The 18684-nt window shown below is 38.9% G+C and overlaps 1 protein-coding gene and 2 non-coding genes across 6 annotated transcripts in view; all 3 read left to right on the top strand.

Moving 5' to 3' along the window:
* Nucleotides 1-18356, top strand: part of CCNB1IP1 (cyclin B1 interacting protein 1) — a 35457-nt gene extending 17101 nt beyond the window's left edge. Inside the window, exons 2-8 of one of the 4 annotated variants that reach the window (XM_032261298.1) lie at nucleotides 244-402; nucleotides 3950-4027; nucleotides 5391-5499; nucleotides 8677-8897; nucleotides 10640-10973; nucleotides 14037-14370; nucleotides 16856-18356. In XM_032261298.1, coding sequence (XP_032117189.1) covers nucleotides 10677-10973; nucleotides 14037-14370; nucleotides 16856-17058 — 834 coding nt within the window. In that variant the 5' untranslated portion in view covers nucleotides 244-402; nucleotides 3950-4027; nucleotides 5391-5499; nucleotides 8677-8897; nucleotides 10640-10676 and the 3' untranslated portion in view covers nucleotides 17059-18356. Of the gene's footprint in view, nucleotides 1-243; nucleotides 453-3949; nucleotides 4028-5390; nucleotides 5500-8676; nucleotides 8898-10639; nucleotides 10974-14036; nucleotides 14371-16855 lie in introns of all 4 variants that reach the window. The other 3 variants (XM_032261302.1, XM_032261301.1, XM_032261300.1) reach the window with 3 other exon arrangements.
* On the top strand, nucleotides 4207-4283 carry LOC116538828. The gene has a single exon (XR_004263797.1). It is a non-coding gene; the product is annotated as a small nucleolar RNA SNORD126 (small nucleolar RNA).
* On the top strand, nucleotides 7266-7413 carry LOC116538827. Its single transcript, XR_004263796.1, has one exon. It is a non-coding gene; the product is annotated as a small nucleolar RNA SNORA79 (small nucleolar RNA).
* Nucleotides 18357-18684: the final 328 nt, after the last annotated feature.

The following is an 18684-nucleotide window of genomic DNA, read 5'->3' as shown; positions in this document are numbered from 1 at the left end:
ATAAGGAATTGACCTAAAGGTCCATCAACAGATGAATGGATAAAGAAAATGTGATACCTTTGTATAGTGGAATACTATTCTGCTTTAAAAAGGAAGGAAATTCTGATAGTGGGAAATAAAACTTGGAGTCTGTTCTGATAGCAGTGCCTTATATGACTACCTCTAAAGAAAACTATGCCAAGCTATCAGTTTAATATTTACTTCCTATGAACAAAATTTTATATCGTTTTCATTTTGTTTCAGGTTGAAGATGAAATCCACTGAGGATGAAAGGCCTGGGTCTTCGGCACCCTATGTGCCAGTCCAGAATTGGTCCATCTACAGACCCCCTGAAAATCAACTGGGCTTGGATTTGGACATTCTCAATAGAAAGGGTTAAAGGCTGATGGGACCTAAAGCCTGGTACTTGAATTTTGATCAAGATAAACTGTCTTAAGTTCTCTTCACTACATGTATGTGTGTCTTTTCTGTCTAAAAAGCTTAGCCTAGAGATTCTTTGAGTTACCACTGTATCCTGTAATGCTAGGTGGCACTGTGTAAATTGGAATAGAGTCAAATGGAATGGTAATGAAATCTTAACACAGCATTTGCTGATTTAGTATCAATTTGTAGTTTGTATTAGGCCTTCATGAAGCATCTGTTCACACATATAAAATGTACGTTTTGGCTATGAACACCAGTACTTTGAAATGATTACTGCCCACAGTCAACAAAATGCTGGGATCATTGATTGTTTATGGAGCATTTACAAAATACTTAGTAAATATGAAATGTCCTTTGTATGGTGGAGTGAACTTGTCAAAGCATGCATGACTAGAATCCTGCAGGGAGCATTACACATTGGGAAAGTTGTCACATATTTAACATCAGGATTTACGTGCTGGCTTTGTGCTGTGTGTCAAAGACAAAAAGACCAGGCCTCTTGCGTTCTGGGTTTTGTTTGTGAGTTGAGATTAATAGAGAAGTTGTTCCTTTCAACCTATGATTATCCTGTAGGAGGTGTTTTTTTTTTTCTTCCCTTTATACCCAAAGAGTCACCTCATATAGGAGGTTTTTTTCTGTTAATTTCCTTTTTTAAAAAAATTTATATTAGGTTTGGAGAGATCAAGGAGTTTTAAGGTTGACATCGTTAAAACTGTAGAAGCCTTTCCCACCATGTCTTGCTTCTTGACTATATTCTCTTAGTTAATCTTGTATCCTGCTGATCTGAAAACATTTTACATAGTGAAAGCAGTGTTGAAATATAGGACAAGGATGGAATAAAGTAACATTTTGATCATATCCGTCTGAGATATTTAAAAAGCTTCAGTTTCTTTCCAACCTACTGAGCTAGTATGTCATTGCATTACATTTTAAAGCAAACTAACTTCTTTTTTTTTTTTTTCCTTCATAAAGACGGGGTTTCACCATGTTGGTCAGGCTGTTCTTGAACTCCCAACCTCAGGTGATCCGCCCGCCTTGGCCTCCAAAGTGCTTGGATTACAGGCGTGAGCCACCATGCCCGGCCACAAACTATCTTTTTTAGCTCTGTTTATTTCCAGGAGGAAGTACCATGATGAAGTAAAAAGACTATGGAGTTTTGATGTTATTGAATTTAAATCCTAGCTCTTACTAGTTAGATGATCTTAAGGAAATTTATTTAATGTTTTTGAGGCTCTATTTTCTTTGGAAATAGGGGGTTGTAAAATTGGAATGATACAAATTCTATAGTGCTTAACAGAAAGGATTTTTTTTTTTTTCTTTTTTTTGAGAATAGGATTTCTTTTTTTTTTTTTTGAGATGGAATCTCGCTCTGTCACCAGGCTGTAGTGCAATGGTGCAGTCTCGGCTCACTGTAACCCCTGCCTCTCCCGGGTTTAAGTGATTCTTCTGCCTCAGCCTCCCGAGTAGCTGGGTCTACAGGCCGCACCACCAGGCCCGGCTAATTTCTGTGTTTTTAGTAGAAATGTGGTTTCACAATGTTGGCTAGGATGGTCTTGATCTCTTGACCTCATGGTCTGCCCACCTGGGCCTCCCAAAGTGCTGGGATTACAGGCGTGAGCCACCACGCCCAGCTTGACAGATAGGATTTCTAAAGAATGATAGCCACTGTTTTCTGTCAGCTTATTTTAGACCCATCATTAAAGGCACTGATGTCCAATGGAGCCTTCTGTTAGGATGGAAATGTTCTACGTTTGTACTGCCAATATAGCTATTGAGTAATGAAATGAGATTAGGGTAATGGAGAAATTTAATTTTTAACTCTAAGTAGTACTTATTGGACATGCAAGTTTAAGGTCCACTCATGACCCACTTTTTTTGCTTCATGAAGCCTTCCTTGACCAATGCTACTTCTTTTCTTAACCTTACTTGCTTTCTACTACTTTTTTGGTGGTATGTTAATTTCTGAGTCTTGTCTTTCTGGCTATATTGGATCTGAGGTTATGGAATTTTTTTTTTTTTTTTAAGACGGAGTTTCACCATGTTGGTCAGGCTGGTCTTGAACTACCGACCTCAGGTGATCTGCCTGCTTTGGCCTCCAGAGTGCTTGGATTACAGGCGTGAATCACCATGCCCGGCTGAGGTTATGGATTTTTAAATCTCCGTGTTGCTGCATGAAAAAGAACATAATGATAAAAGTACAATTGTAGTATTTTTAGTTAACAAGTTTTAGATGATCATTACAAGTAATACAAAAAATTTTCTAGCTAGTAATTAGGTGAAGAGTAGGGAATAGTATGAAGGCTGGCTGCAAAGATAAACTGTGTAACTAGTATGTATTTGACCTGAAAGTTCAGATTACACTCAAACGCTGGAAGATGAAATTAAAGCCTCAAGGGCCGGGCGCGGTGGCTCAAGCCTGTAATCCCAGCACTTTGGGAGGCCGAGACGGGTGGATCACGAGGTCAAGAGATCGAGACCATCCTGGTCAACATGGTGAAACCCCGTCTCTATTAAAAATACAAAAAATCAGCTGGGCATGGTGGTGCGTGCCTGTAATCCCAGCTATTCAGGAGGCTGGGGCAGGAGAATTGCCTGAACCCAGGAGGCGGAGGTTGCGGTGAGCCGAGATCGCACCATTGCACTCCAGCCTGGGTAACATGAGTGAAACTCCGTCACAAAAAAAAAAAAAAAAAAAAAAAAAGAAATTAAAGCCTCTTTTTACTTTGCCATCTCGTGGCAGGCTTGGGTTCCAAATGATATGAATTCGATTTTCCTGTATAAAAGGAAGATTTTCTTCAGATTATTTTGACAAAAGATTACAAAGAGTAAAGTTTAAATACAGTACAGCATTGGCTGAAATGAAATTGAAACACGCTTTGAAAAAACTGACTATTTTGGGTATTTCCTCATTTATCTGAATCTTACAAATTCTGAATTCCCTCCTTTTGCATAACTGTTTTCTTTTTATTTATTTATTTTTTAAAGATGGGGTTTCACCATGATGGCCAGGCTGGTCTTGAACTCTTGACCTCAGGTGATCCACCCACCTCAGCCTCCCAAAGTGTTAGGATTATAGGCGTGAGCCACTGCACGCGGCCGCATAACTGTTTTCTTACTATGAGGCTGTTGACTTTCATAGCCTTTCAGATGTTGGTTAGACTATTGCACAGTTTTATTCAAGCTTGTAAATTTATACAAAATTAAGCTTGTGTAGAGGTCCTACTCTTTTTTTTTTGTTTGTTAATTTTTGTTTTGAGACAGGGTATTACTCTGTTACCTAGGCTGGAGTACAGTGTCATGATCACAGCTCACTGTAACCTTGAACTCCTGATCCTGCCCTATTTGATATTGAGCTTGGGCATTTGATGACATTCTCTAAATAGATGAGTCAATAATTTATATTACTGAATGGAGAGTCAAATAAAGTTACTCTAAATTTCCTGTGACTTGTTGTGTAGAACATGCTGGTGTAAGTTGTCATATAATCATAACGTTTGTGAATTAATTTATTTTTTTAATTTTCCAGAGATGATCTTAGGTAATTGATAGATCCTGTGGTTCAACTTGGTTTCTAGATAGAAGCTGGATTCATGTGATGCCAGATGTAAGTGGAAGAGCAAACTCTTCATTTTTTTACCTCGTTTGAATTTCTAATCACCTAGCAATTAGTTATTAGTGGATGGAATTTGATAGTTGAAAAAAATCCCCAGTTCTAACCTTAAGAGGATTTTCCTGTTTGGGGATGAGGAGCCAGTGCTGGTTTGCCCTTCACCAGTCATTTACAGTTTGCCATGATGAAATGCATGTTAAGTCCGTGTTTCAGCTGATCAGTCTGATTAAACACATGCTCTGAGCAGACTAAAGCTAGGGGCAAACACCTGCAATTGAATTCTGCTTGTTGAAATTTTTACTGGGATTTAGCCTGTAATTCCACGTAATTCTTTTTGTTTTGTTTTGTTTTTGTTTTTTGAGGTGGAATCTCGCTCTGTTGCCCAGGCTGGAGTGCAGTGGTGTGATCTCGGCTCACTGCAACCTTCAACCTGCTGGGTTCAAGCAATTCTTCTGCCTCAACCTCCCGAGTAGCTGGGACTACAGGCGTTTGCCACCATGCCCGGCTAATTTTTGTATTTTTAATAGACATGGGGCTTCATCATAGTGGCCAGGCTGGGTTTGAACTCCTGACCTGGTGATCCGCCTGCCTTGGCCTCCCACAGTGCTGGGATTACATGAGCCACCATGCTCAGCCAATCCCAGATAGTTCTAAAATCTTAATAAATTACCAATTTAAGACTAATATTTTGTTGTGCTTTGATCTTTTGTGATATCTCTATATCCCCAAAAAATCACTTTTGTGAGTTAGAACTAGAATCAGGAATCCTTAATCTAAAAGTTCAAACACTACAGAAAAAGCACTGGTAACTGGTATAATTCTATAACCAATTTAGCCTGGCAGTTTTCAACTAATCACTATTCTGTCAATCTATATACATAGATTAAGGGAAAAACAGAGTTGGTTCAATCAATTTTGTGAAGACTACAATGCAATACTATACAGTCACTTAAAAGTTATGATACAGGTTTATGTTTATTGAAATGGAATGATATTCATGACACATGAAAAACATTATAGAGCAATATGTTTCTGCTTAAATATTTTTATATGCATATGTTTGCTTAAGAAATCTAAAAGGATATATATGCTAAAATACTAGGGGTTATTTTCTCTAGAATTGGATTCTACAAGTAATCTTGTAGTATAAACTTCTATTTTCTAATTTTATTGTATTCATGTATTGTAATATATTAAAAGTAATTTTAAGTAACTTAGGACAAGCTTATATTCTTTACCCGTGCCTGCATTTTCAGCAGAGAATTAGATACAAGGGTGAAATACAGGAAATACAAACAACTCAAAGTTATATCAGAAGAACTTGAAATAATTTTTTAGCTTTTTTTGTCTTTTACAGAAGTAAAATTTCAAGAGACCAAAACCAGATCTGAGTCTCCCTGTTCCATTCTGGACCTCTTTGGTGCTGTAAATCCTGGATATACAGTAGACGATTACTGCATTTTATGGTAAGGCTTAGGTTGCGATTGAGAAGCTTTGACATACATGAGTCTGAAAATTCAGGTTTATGATTTCACAGCTAGCTGCTAAGGTGCTATAAATTGCATTTTTTAAAAGTCAGTTGATCCCAGGCATGGTGGCTCATGCCTGTAATCCTAGCACTTTGGGAGGCTGAGGCAGACAGATTATCTGAGCTCAGGAGTTCGAGATCAGACTGGCCAGCATGGTAAAACCCCATCTCTCCTAAAAATAAAATACAAAAAGCCGGGCATGGTGTGGCATGCAACTTTTAGTCTCAGCTACTTGGGAGGCTGAGGCAAGAGAATCTCCTGAACCCAGGAGATGGAAGTTGCAGTGAGCAGAGATTACACACTGCACTCCAGCCTGGGTGACAAAGCAACATTCTGCCTCCAAAAAAAAAAAAAGGTAAATTAAAGATGTTGAGAAGTAGCATTGTATAGTGGTTATATATGGGTTCAAACCTATGCTCTGTCACTTTACCAGTTATGCAACATTGGCAAGTTTCTTAATATCTGTGTCTTAGTTTTATATTTTAGAAGATGGCAATAGCATTTGACTCAGGATGGTTATTTTGAAGATTAAATTAGTTAAGGTGTGGATAAAGCATATAGGTAAATGCTCAATTGGTGTTAACTGTTTTGTCATCAGAATCCATGTGTATATTTATTTTAGATACTGTACTACCTGGCAATTTCTGACATCTGCATAATAGATTGACAAATATTCTTTGTTTTGGCCTGGTGTGATGGGATTTTGGGAGGCTGAGGTGGGTAGATCCCCACCTGAAGTCGGGAATTAGCCTGGCTAACATGGTAAAACCCCGTCTCTACCAAAAATACAAAAATTGGCTGGATGTGGTGGTGTGCCCCTGTAATCCCAGCTACTTGGGAGGTTGAGGCAGGAGAATCGCTGGAAGCTGGGAGGCAGAGGTTGCAGTGAGCTGAGATCGCATCAGTCTGGGTGACTATACTCCAGCCTGGGTGACAGAGCTAGACTTTGTCTCAAAAAAAAAAAAAGAAAGAAAGAAAATTATTTGTTTTTATTGCTTATGTATCTTTCTGCTAATTAGACTTCCCCTCATTACCTTCACCCCTGGCCCTCAAAACTTAATTAAGTTTTAGAGTTAGTCATAGGCACTGTAGTGTGTATCTTTATATAATTGTTAGAATAACATTTTCTTTAGTTGATTAATCTTGGTTTTGGAACTAACTTGTTATCTAGTTTGTGATTTTCCCTTGCTGGATCAGTCGATCCTTAATGATTCTTTCTAGTTCTTACTTAGATGTAATGATTTCTATCTTATAAGAGTCCTTTGATGTCTTCATTATTAGTTAAAAAAAATTTTTTTTTTTTTAATATAGAGACTGAGTTTTGCCATGTTGATCAGGCTGGTCTTGAACTCCTGACCTCATCTGCCCACTTTAGCCTCCCAAAGTGCTGGGATTACAGGCGTGAGCCACTGTGCCCGGCCTGGTTTTTTGTTTTTTTTTTTTTTTTTTTGAGACAGGTACCCACTCCATTGCCCAGGCTGGAGTGCAGTGTCATAATCAGGGCTCACTGCAGCCCCAACTTCCCAGGCTCAGATAATTCTCTCACCTAAGGCTCCCCAGTAGATGGGACCACAGGCTACTATGCCTGGCTAATTTTTTGTATTTTTTGTAGAGATGGGGTTTTGCCATGTTGCCCAGGTTGGGATGTCTTTATTTTTTATAAACTTGTCTTGTCTTAAGTTAATGTGGTTGGAGGTAAACTTTGATGGCTGTTCCTCTCACTGCTTGGAGCCTTAGGCAGTGGGATTTTGATCCATCATATATAAAAAATGTCTTATCTTCACTCAGGGCACCATGTGGATGGGCTGGCTGTCCGTTAGTGCCTTCTGAATTTTGCGGAGTCAAACAATTACTAAACAGGTGGTGATTCTAGATTAATGTACCTGTGATTAAAAAACTAAAAGCAGCAGCCTAGTTTCAGAACACGAGTGTATAGTAATTAGATAGCTCTCATCTAGCACTACTAAAGAAAGCTGTGGTCAGTTGATTCTGGGAGTTACTGAAACATTATACTCTAAAGTCATTCATGGTTAAATTTTAAATGGTTTACTCAGTTTTCTAGAGCGGTTGTTCACACACATGTCCGGGCAGTTTTAAAAATACAGTTTTTGGCGGGGTGCGGTGGCTCACACCTGTAATCTCAGCACTTTAGGAGTCCAAGGTGGGCGAATCATCTGAAGACACGAGTTTGCCACCAGCTTGGCTAACATGGTGAAACCCTGTCTCTATTAAAAATACAAAAATTAGCCGGGCATGGTGGTGCGTACCTGTAGTCCCAGCCACTCAGGAAGCTGAGGCAAGAGAATCTTTTGAAACTGGGAAGGGAAGGTTGCAGTGAGCCACTGCACTCCAGCCTGGGTGACAAAGTGAGATACTCCATCTCAAAAAAATAAATAAATAAAATAAAAAATTTAAATATATATGTGTATATATACACATACTTTTCTTTGCAGTATGAAGGTAGATAACTCTTCAAGTTAAAGATGGACTTTTCTCACCAGAAATGGCTTTATAGAATCAATTTGCAAAAATGTAAGAGGTGGCAAAGGAAAGAATAAAATGATATTTTCATTTTCTTCTGTCATTCTTAGATACTTTGGTAAATTGTAAGCTCCATGAAATCAGGATACCTTCATTTCGCTAAGAAGAGATACCAAAAAAATATTTGCTTATATACTAACTTAGTCTCTGGGTGTTATCTTCTAAACGAATTCTTGGGATGTGTACTGAAGGAGACATGTACAGAACGTTCACTATGGTATTGTTTTTATTTTTTATTTTATTTATTTATTTATTTATTTTTGAGACGGAGTTTCGCTCTTGTTACCCAGGCTGGAGTGCAATGGCGCGATCTCGGCTCACCGCAACCTCCGCCTCCTGGGTTCAGGCAATTCTCCTGCCTCAGCCTCTTGAGTAGCTGGGATTACAGGCACGTGCCACCATGCCCAGCTAATTTTTTGTAGTTTTAGTAGAGACGGGGTTTCACCATGTTGACCAGGATGGTCTCGATCTCTTGACCTCGTGATCCACCCGCCTCGGCCTCCCAAAGTGCTGGGATTACAGGCTTGAGCCGCCGCGCCCGGCCCTATTTATTTATTTATTATTTCATTTTAGGTTTTGGGATACATGGAGGTGCCAGATGTTCAATTAGAGCTGTCACACCGTTTCTGGGAACTTGTGATTTTTAGAAAGCCCGAGCGGTCCTCGGCAACTCTCCACAGCCTGGCAGGTCCCAGGATGCTTCGGGGCAACCCCGCGCTTGCGTGCTCTGGCGTAGTTCCCTGACGCCCTCCCGCGCAGAGAATCCTGGAATCTTCGCTTGTGGCGCTGCGGCGGTAATGGAGTTTTTCCGCGGTTTTTCTTTCAGTCTCAGATTAAGTATCGTTTGTTATTATTATTGTTGTTATTTTCTCTATTAAGCACAGAAAGCTGGCTGAAAATTTCAGAGTGTAATTTCTGTGGGTCTGTTTCTCTAAAACTTGCCCTCACTCATCTCGTACAGCCATTAGATTGGCACTTACTCCCGAATCTGGTGGAAGATTCGGAATTAGCTGCACCTCTTCTGCCTGAGAGAGGGCTTAGCTTCAAAGCTTCCCAGCTCCTGTGCTTCCTCTGTGCCCACTACCCGCCGGACGTAAAACAGGCTTCTTAACTGTGGCTGCCAGGTGACATATCTGAGGAAACTCACTCAGCTGGGCTATTGGGATGAAGGTGTCCGGGTGTTCCTGTTGACCCAGAGGACCCAAAGTGCCTTTTTTTTTAAATTTTTTTGAGACAGAGCCCCAGGCTGGAGTGCAGTGGCACGATCTTGGCTCACTGCAGCCTCTGACTGCCGGGTTCAAGCGATTCTCCTGCCTCGGCCTCCCTACTAGTTGAGATTCCAGGAGCCCACCACCACCCTGGCTAATTTTTGTTATTTGTAGTAGAGATGGGGTTTCACCTTGCTGGCCAGGCTGGTCGCGAACTCCAGTGATCCGCCCACCCAAGCCCCCCAAGGTGCTGGTATTACAAGCGTGAACCACCACGCCTGGCCCAAAGCAACATTCTTGACAGAATTTATCAGTTGATAAATGTGAACGTTTACTCTTGGTGTATAATCGATGTGTCACTCATTTTATGGCTTGTTTTGGCATGTCCAGATTATTGCTGTGCTTAAAAAAATGTTTTTAATAGAAGCATAGCATTGAAGAGTGCAGTATTTATATTAATAGGTGAATTTTTTTTTTTTTTTTTTTTTTTTTATTTAAAGACAGTCTCTGTCACCCAGGCTGGAGTGCAATGGCACGATCTTGGCTCACCACAACCCTTGCCTCCTGGGTTCAAGCGATTCTCCTGCCTCAGCCTCCAGAGTAGTGACTATAGGCTCACGCCACCACACCTGGGCTAATTTTTATTTTTATTTTTTTAAGACATTCTTGCTCGGTGGCCCAGCCTGGAGTGTAGTAGTGCGATCTTGGCTCACTGCAACCCCCAGCCCCTGGGTTCCAGAGATTCTCCTGCCTCAGCCTCGTTAGTAGCTGGGACTACAGGCATGCACCACTATGCCAGGCTATTTTTTTTGTATTTTTTTAGTAGAGTTGGGGTTTCACCATGATGGTTGGACTGGTCTCAAACTCCTGACCTCAAAATGATCCACCCGCCTCGGCCCCCCAAAGTGCTGGGATTACAGGTGTGAGCCACCGCACCTGGCAATTTTTGTATTTTTAATAGAAACTGGGTTTCACCATGTTGGCCAGGCTGGACCTGAAGGGACCTGCCTGTCTCAGCCTCCCAGAGTGCTGGGATTACAGGTGTGAGCCACTGGGCCTGACCCACATATATATTATTTTTGACTTTGGTAAGATTTGTAACCACCTGTGTCTTTATCCTTAAAATATTTTTAGAAAACAGGATAAATGAGAAGCACAATTAATATTGTTGAGTAACAAATCATTGTATCAATTATAATAAATAAAATGAATATAATAAAATGTGTACTATTTTATCATAAAAGCATACATGTTATATTTATTTTTTACTTGTTATTTATTTTCATTGCAATTTAACTTACTCAGCCTTTTTATTTACCACTTATTAGGACTCTCTTTAGCTTCTGGAGACCTCACTATCCTATTATGTCTTTGTGTGAAGATATGCTGCTTTGTAATTATCGAAAGTGTCGCATCAAACTCTCTGGCTATGCATGGGTCACTGCCTGTTCTCACATCTTCTGTGATCAGCATGGCAGTGGTGAGTTTAGTCGCTCACCAGCTATCTGTCCTGCCTGCAACAGTACCCTTTCTGGAAAGCTAGATATTGTCCGCACAGAACTCAGTCCGTCAGAGGAATATAAAGCTATGGTATTGGCAGGACTGCGACCAGAGATCGTGTTGGACATTAGCTCCCGAGCACTGGCCTTCTGGACATACCAGGTTAGTGCTTAGTCTAGTTTCTCTTGACAGTATAATTTAAGGCAGTCGTGGGAGTTTCTAGTGTCTTTTCTTGATTATTTTATATTTATGTTTTATGAGTATATGGGAAACTTTCTTAAAGCAATAATGTTTATTGTCGAGAATCAAAAGGAAGAAACTTAAAAAAGCACTCATAGGCTGGGCGCGGTGGCTCACGCCTGTAATCCCAGCACTTTGGGAGGCCGAGGCGGGTGGATCACGAGGTCAAGAGATCGAGACCATCCTGGTCAACATGGTGAAACCCCGTCTCTACTAAAAATACAAAAAATTAGCTGGGCATGGTGGCGTGTGCCTGTAATCCCAGCGACTCAGGAGGCTGGGGCAGGAGAATTGCCTGAACCCGGGAGGCGGAGGGTGCAATGAGCCGAGATCGGGCCATTGCACTCCAGCCTGGGTAACAAGAGCGAAACTCCGTCTCAAAAAAAAAAAAAGCACTCATAATTCCATCACTTGGAGATAACTGTTGTTGATATTGCACACACATACACACACACTTATACACTCTCTCACACTCTTCTATACAAAAGTAAGATCATACCATACATACTGTTTTATTGTTAGAGTTAACAATGTAATATATCTGGTATGAATTTTTCCTTTTTTTTTTTTTGAGATGGGATTTTCTTGTGTTGCCCAGTCTAGCCTCTAACTCCTGGATTTAAGCCATTCTCCCACCTCAGCCTCTTGAGTAGCCTGTGCCCCACTCGGTATGAATATTTTATTAAATATTTTTCAGTTAACTATTCTGTAATCGTGTTTTAATGGTTATATTGTATCATAATTTATTTCTAAGTTATTAAAATGCTATGAGCATTCATCAAATACACATCCTTAACTTTTTCCCTTTATGATTTCTACTTTTGGCATTTCCTTAGAAAGACCTCCCTGTGGATAACTTTAAGCATGTCCTCGTATATATTGTTATATTTTACATATATACTTACACTTTTTTTTGAGACAGTCTTTCTCTCGCACAAGCCGGAGTGGAGTGGCACGATCCCGGCTCACTGCAACTTCCACCTCCTGGGTTCAGGCAATTCTCCTGCCTCAGCCTCCTGAGTAGGTGGGATTACACGCGGGTGCCACCATGCCCAGCTAATTTTTGTATTTTTAGTAGAGACGAGTTTTCACCATATTGGTCAGGCTAGTCTCAAACTCCTGACCTCCTCGTGATCTGTGCACCTCAGCCTCCCAAAGTGCTGGGATTACAGGTGTGAACCACTGTGCCCGGCCACATATAAAGTTATACTTCTTAAGGATGTTTGTCATCTGTCAAGTAACTTTTTATTGTATTTTTCTGGGTAAGTTATTTCTCTTACATGCTCCTGTATTTTTCAACTCCTTTGGTTAAATACCAAATAGTGTGTTTGCTGGCTTATATGGTAAGAGTATGTTTACTTTTGTAAGCAACTGCCAAATTGTCTTCCAAAATGGCTGTACCAATTTACATTGCCAGCAGCAATGAGTGAGAATTCCACGTCCTTGCCAGAATTTGGTATTGTCCATGTTCTGGATCTTGGCCATTTTAATAGGTGTATAGTGGTATGTCCTTTTAGTTTGCATTTCTCTGATGACATGTGATGTAGCTCATCTTTTGATATGCTTTTTTGCCATTTATGTGTGTGTATATATATATATATATATATATACACACACATAAAAATACACACACACACACACACACACACACACACATATTTTTTTGTTGTTGTTTGTTTGAGATGAAGTTTCATTCTTGTTGCCCAGGCTGGAGTGCAACAGCGCGAACTCTACTCACTGCAACTTACACTGCCCGGGTTCAAGTGATTGTTCTGCCTCAGCCACCCGAGTAGCTGGGATTAAAGTCACACACCACTATGCCCGGCTAATTTTGTATTTTTAGGGGAGATGGGATTTCACCATGTTGGTCAGGCTGGTCTTGCGCTCCTGACCTCAGGTGATCTGCCTGCCTTGACCTTCCAAAGTGCCGGGATTACAAGTGTGAGCCACCGTGCTCAGCCATTTGTGTATGTTTTTTTGGTGAGGTGTATGTGAAGTTTTTGGTCTATTTTTAAATTGTTTTCTTATCGTTGAGTTTTAAGTGTTCTTTGTATATTTTGGGTAACAGTCCTTTATCAGATCTATCTTCTGCAAATATACTCTCCTGATCTGTAGCTTGTCTTTTCATTCTCTCACAGGGCCTTTCACAGAGCAGAGATTTTTATCTTTAATGAAATCCTGCTTATCAATTTTCTCTTTGATGGTTTATACCTTTGGTGTATTTTAAAAGTCGTTGCCAAATCCAAGGTCACCTGGATTTTCCCCTATTATTAGTTTCTGGGAGTTTCATAGTTTTGCATTTTATATTTAAGTCTGTGAACTATTTTTAGTTTATTTTTGTGAAAAGTGTAAGGTCTGTCTAGATTCATTGGGTCCTCAGTTTTTTTGCTGGTTATTGGCCAGAAGCTGTTCTTAGTTACTTGCCTCTTGAACCTTCCTGCCATAGCTGCTTTCTTCCTCAAAACCAGCAAGGGAGTGTGTCTCCTAGTAAGACCTTATAGTCTTAGGTAGTAAACTCATGAAGTGACAATCTGTTACACTGTTTGTAGTATTCTAGTCACAGGTCCTGCCCACATGCAAGGGGACAGGGAGTTACACAAGGGTGTACATACCAGGAGACAATAATAATTGTTTTAGAGTCTGTTCTTCATGCTCTTGAAAAATGGGATCATATTTCTTAAAAATCTTTGAAAAACATGTCACGTGTTAAATTAAGACAAAAACTCAGTACTTTTGGTGGTATAATGTTAGTGGTTTGAGAGTATTCTTCCAGACGTTTTTTCTATGCATTTAGTAACATAACTTACTGTTTTCTATAATTACCTCATTGCATATAATGATTGCTTCTTTAAGTGGGTTTTAAATGTTAAAATGACATCCCTGTATAAGCATCTTTATATTTCCTTTCGTGTTTGTTTGTGTAATATTTTATAGTATATAACTTGGAACCCAATACCTTAAAAATCCTTTCTTTTTTGGAACCAGGTACATCAGGAACGTCTCTATCAAGAATACAATTTCAGCAAGGCTGAGGGCCATCTGAAACAGATGGAGAAGATATATACTCAGCAAATACAAAGCAAGGATGTAGAATTGACCTCTATGAAAGGGGAGGTCACCTCCATGAAGAAAGTGCTAGAAGAATACAAAAAAAAGTTCAGTGACATCTCTGAGAAACTTATGGAGCGCAATCGTCAGTATCAAAAGCTCCAAGGCCTCTATGATAGCCTTAGGCTACGAAACATCACTATTGCTAACCATGAAGGCACCCTTGAACCATCCATGATTGCACAGTCTGGTGTTTTTGGCTTCCCATTAGGTAAGAAAGGACATGTGATATCCAGAATCTGTTCTTTAAATCAATGATTTTTTATACTGTTCTGCCCGTTTCCAAGCTAAACTCCATCTCAAAAAAAAGAAAAAAAGAGTATAGGCTCTGAAAATAGGGTAGGGATATTGACCAAATTACTTAACTTTCTGTGCCTTCTCATCTGTATGAAAGAGGGAGACTAATACTTACCTCATAAAGTTTTGTAAATTGTATGAATTTGTATAAAACACACCCTAGCACTTAGGAATCAGTAATGGCAGCTAATATTACTACAACTATGTGGCCTTTAATTTAATGTAGCAATTTTTGCAAGTTTTCATTTTGCAGAGATTAACTCTGCTCAAATTAAAGCTTTAATTTAAATGTAAGAAAATACGGTAGATAAAAGTGATGATGTACAGGTTGAAACATGGGTGAAGAATTCATAGCCTACCACAACTCAAGACTCTTATAGTCTCCACTGAATGCTATAGGACAGTACAACATAATATTACTTCTCAGGGCCCCTGTACACCCTTTCATTCCCTAAGCCATGTTTCCCAAAATTTGATTATGGCAAATGGCATGAAATGAAATAGCATACTTATTTGAACGGTTGCATTAATCTGACTTTCTGCCTCTAATTTCTTTTACTTCCTTTTTTTTTTTTCTTGAGATGAAGTTTCCGTCTTGTTGCCCAGGCTGGAGTGCAATGGCATGATCTCGGCTCACTGCAACCTCTACCTCCTGGGTTCAAGCGATTCTCCTGCCTCAGCCTCCCGAGTAGCTGGGATTATAGACATATGCTACCACGCCCGGCTAATTTTGTATTCTTAGTAGAGATGGGATTTTTCCGTGTTGGTCAGGCTGGTCTTGAATTCGTGACATTAGGTGGTCCGCCCACCTTGGCCTCCCAAATTGCTGAGATTGCAGGCATGAGCCACCGTGCCTGGCCCAGAGCCTATACTCTTAACCATTTGCTATGCTGTGAGAAGACCATGTTTCAAATTTTTTCACCTGCCAATACCGATTGTACAGTTCTTAAGTTATTGTCAGTTTGGCTGTTTCGTTCTTTTGTTTATTGATTTTTTCCATTTATCAAATATTTATCAAATATGTTTCATGCACCAGGTTGTTAGGTATGATCCTAACCAATGAGGATATAAAGATTATCCAAATAGGATTTCTTCTTTCTGGAAGTTCACAATCTAGCATGATGCCACCATCTCTTTTCTGCTTATTAGGTGCCTTGCAGATGGAATAAATCTCATTTCTTCCTGAGTTCTGTTCTTTTTTTTTTTTTTTCCTGAGGTCTGTTCTTTGCAACAGAATCTGATAGATTTTTGCAATGCTATTAATGGAAATTGTTTTTGGCATACAAAAAAGTAAAGCTTCTTGTGCTGGATTTTCCTAATACTCATTTTTGGATATTTACTATAGCCTGAGGAAAAAGGTTTAGTAGGGGAGGAGATGATGTTTTAGAAAAGGTATGAGGTGGTCAGGTGTGGCCTAGCACTTGGGAGATTGGGGTTGGAGAATCACTTAAGCCCAGGAGTTCAAGACCGGCCTGGGAAATATAGTGAGACGCTGTCTCTTAAAAAGAGGGAACAGATATGCGGTAATGAGCAGTATCAGATAAAAGAAAAAACCTAAGTTTCTGCTTAACTTTCAGTTACTTATATAATGTAATTTAGTCAGAGTGTTACTGTAAATAGGCATTACAGATATACTTATTTTTTTTCCTGCCACTGTCCACATTTGTCTTTTTTTTTTTTTTTATCGTCAACAGTTCTTTCCCATTCCTCTTTTTGTACACACTTAATCTTTTTATCTCCTGCTACCACTGTTAGCTTGAAGGATATATAGTCAGCATTTTCCTTTAGTTGCTTGATCCTTTAACACCTGTAAAAGCCAAGGAAGGGTTCAGTAGAAGTAGTTAAATGTTCATTTAATCAGATCTATAATCTGCTTTGTCTTAAGCCTGTGCTAATTGGTATTGGATCATGGTATATGCTAGTATTTCATAGTTATATTTTTTCTAGAATGTTTATTGCAGTATTTTTTTAAAAAAATATTAAGTAACCTGGGGCAAAAGATTTTATATGTCTGTTTTTTTCTAAGACAAATATTGGAGAAAAAAATGTATATTCATACATATTTGATGATTCCTGTGAAGTAAATTATATAGATGACAAATGAATAAAATTATGATACTGTAAATTCTAGCTGTATTAGAAGCATGTTTAATTGTGTCAAATTACTTTTAATTGATAGATCATGCTACCATTAGAAATTGAGTCACAGTATATGCTATAGTCAGAAGATAGAGTAGGGAATATTACTGTCTTTTTCTTATCCAATATTAGGTCTGTATTTTATCCATCTCGTAGGCGTTGAGTTCTGTTAAAATTTTTATTGAATACCTTTTGTCGTTTTGTTCCTGAAGATCTATGAGGAAATAGATGCTTATGTTTTTCCCCTTTTTTCCCCCTAGGTAACAACTCCAAGTTTCCTTTGGATAGATCACCTGTTCGAAATCGGGGAGATGGAGATGGAGATTTTCAGTTCAGACCATTTTTTGTAGGTTCTCCCACAGCACCTGAACCCAGCAACAGCTTTTTTAGTTTTGCCTCTCCAAGTCGTGAATTAGAGCACCAGCAAGTTTCTAGCAGGGCCTTCAAAGTAAAAAGAATTTGATCCAGTTATGGTTTCACACACCTGTGATCCCAGCTGCTTAGGGGGCTGAGGCTGGGAAGATCACTTGAGCCCAGGAGTCTAAGGCTATAGTGATCTAAGATCATGCCACTGCACTCCAGCTTAAGCAACAGAATGAGACCCTGTTTCTTAAAAAAAAAAAAAAAGTGAAAGGTAATTTAGCCAACTTTACAGAATGTTTCTATGTTCACCTTCAGTGATTTCATTTAGCAAATCCTTTTTCTAGATAGAGACTCCCGAAGCCTCCCTGAGCTTTTAAGTCTCTGAAGTTGTCTTCACATTATCAACATAACCAACTCATCAGTGGGGAGTGGTTTAGAGTCTGGTCTCTTTGTTTCTATTATTTAAAGCATGAGCATTTTATTAATCTCAATTCCATTGTGAACTGCTGAATTTTCATCCCTAGTGAGAAGGTTACAATAGCATTTGTTTCAATGGATAACTGTTTCTTTATGGGCGGTTTCTGACTGAGCTGTGTTGTTTATGCCTTAAGTACCTGTGTTATATGCTACATGTCACTTTGAATTCTGCTGTTTATACATGTCTATATATGTAAGCATATTAATTTCCAGTGTTATTTTGCTGTATTTGCCAGTATGTTTATATGAAAATTTTGGTCTTGGAAAATGGTGGGTGCTATGTGGCTTGTTATTTGGGTATGTGTATTTATTTGTATATATTTATGTATTTACCTTTATATTAACTTGTTTGGAGGTATGCTTATGTCAGTGTATGAGAGTACAATTTGATACATGTATGTTCAGTCCCCATTTGTATTTAAGAATAACTCACACTGCTAAAGTTATTTTTTAAAGTTGATTTTTTTGGCGTTTATGGTTGGCCCTCTGTCCACATGTTCTGCATCTGCAAATTTAGACAACCATCTATCAAAAATATTCAAGAAAAAAAAATAATCTAACATAAAAAATACAAATTAAAAACCAATACTGTAAAACAACTATTTGGATAGCATTTACATAGTAGGTATTATCAATAATTTAGAGGTGATTTAAAGTATTTGGGAGAGTCTGTAGGTTATATGCAAATATGATGCTATTTTATAAAAGCGACATGAGCGTCCAAGGATTTTGGTATCCATGAGGGTTCCTGGAACCAGTCCCCCAGAGATACCAAAGGACACTATTTTAAAATAAAGCTACTTCTCTACCTTTTTGTCAACTGTTGCCTTGGGTTTACTTATTTAGGAATGCACTTCTGCCGAAAGTTTACCAACGTGTTACTGCTCTCAAGAGACTGTATTAAAATAATTTAAAAGATTATTTCTTGTTTCCTTTATTAAGTAGTGAGCATTTCTGACTATTATTATGGAAATTATGTTGATGCATTTGTTTAAAATGTAGAGCCATAATAAAATTTGAAGGACATTCTCAGTAACTTATTTTTTGCTTTCTCATCCCTTTATTCCATTCTTCTCATCCTTCAGGTAACCGTGTTTATTAGATCTTGATTTAGGCTTCCAGTGTTTTTTTCTTTTTTTAAATTATACTTTAAGCTCTGGGGTACATATGCAGAACGTGCAGGATTGTTACATAGTTATACACATGCCATGGCCATTTGCTGCATCCATCACCCTGTCATCTACATTAG

Source organism: Sapajus apella, unplaced genomic scaffold (genome assembly GCF_009761245.1).
Source record: "Sapajus apella isolate SASKATOON/1434 unplaced genomic scaffold, GSC_monkey_1.0 scaffold122, whole genome shotgun sequence".
In the NCBI taxonomy this organism is placed as follows: Eukaryota; Metazoa; Chordata; class Mammalia; order Primates; family Cebidae; genus Sapajus; species Sapajus apella.
This window is presented reverse-complemented; position numbering and strand designations above follow the sequence as displayed.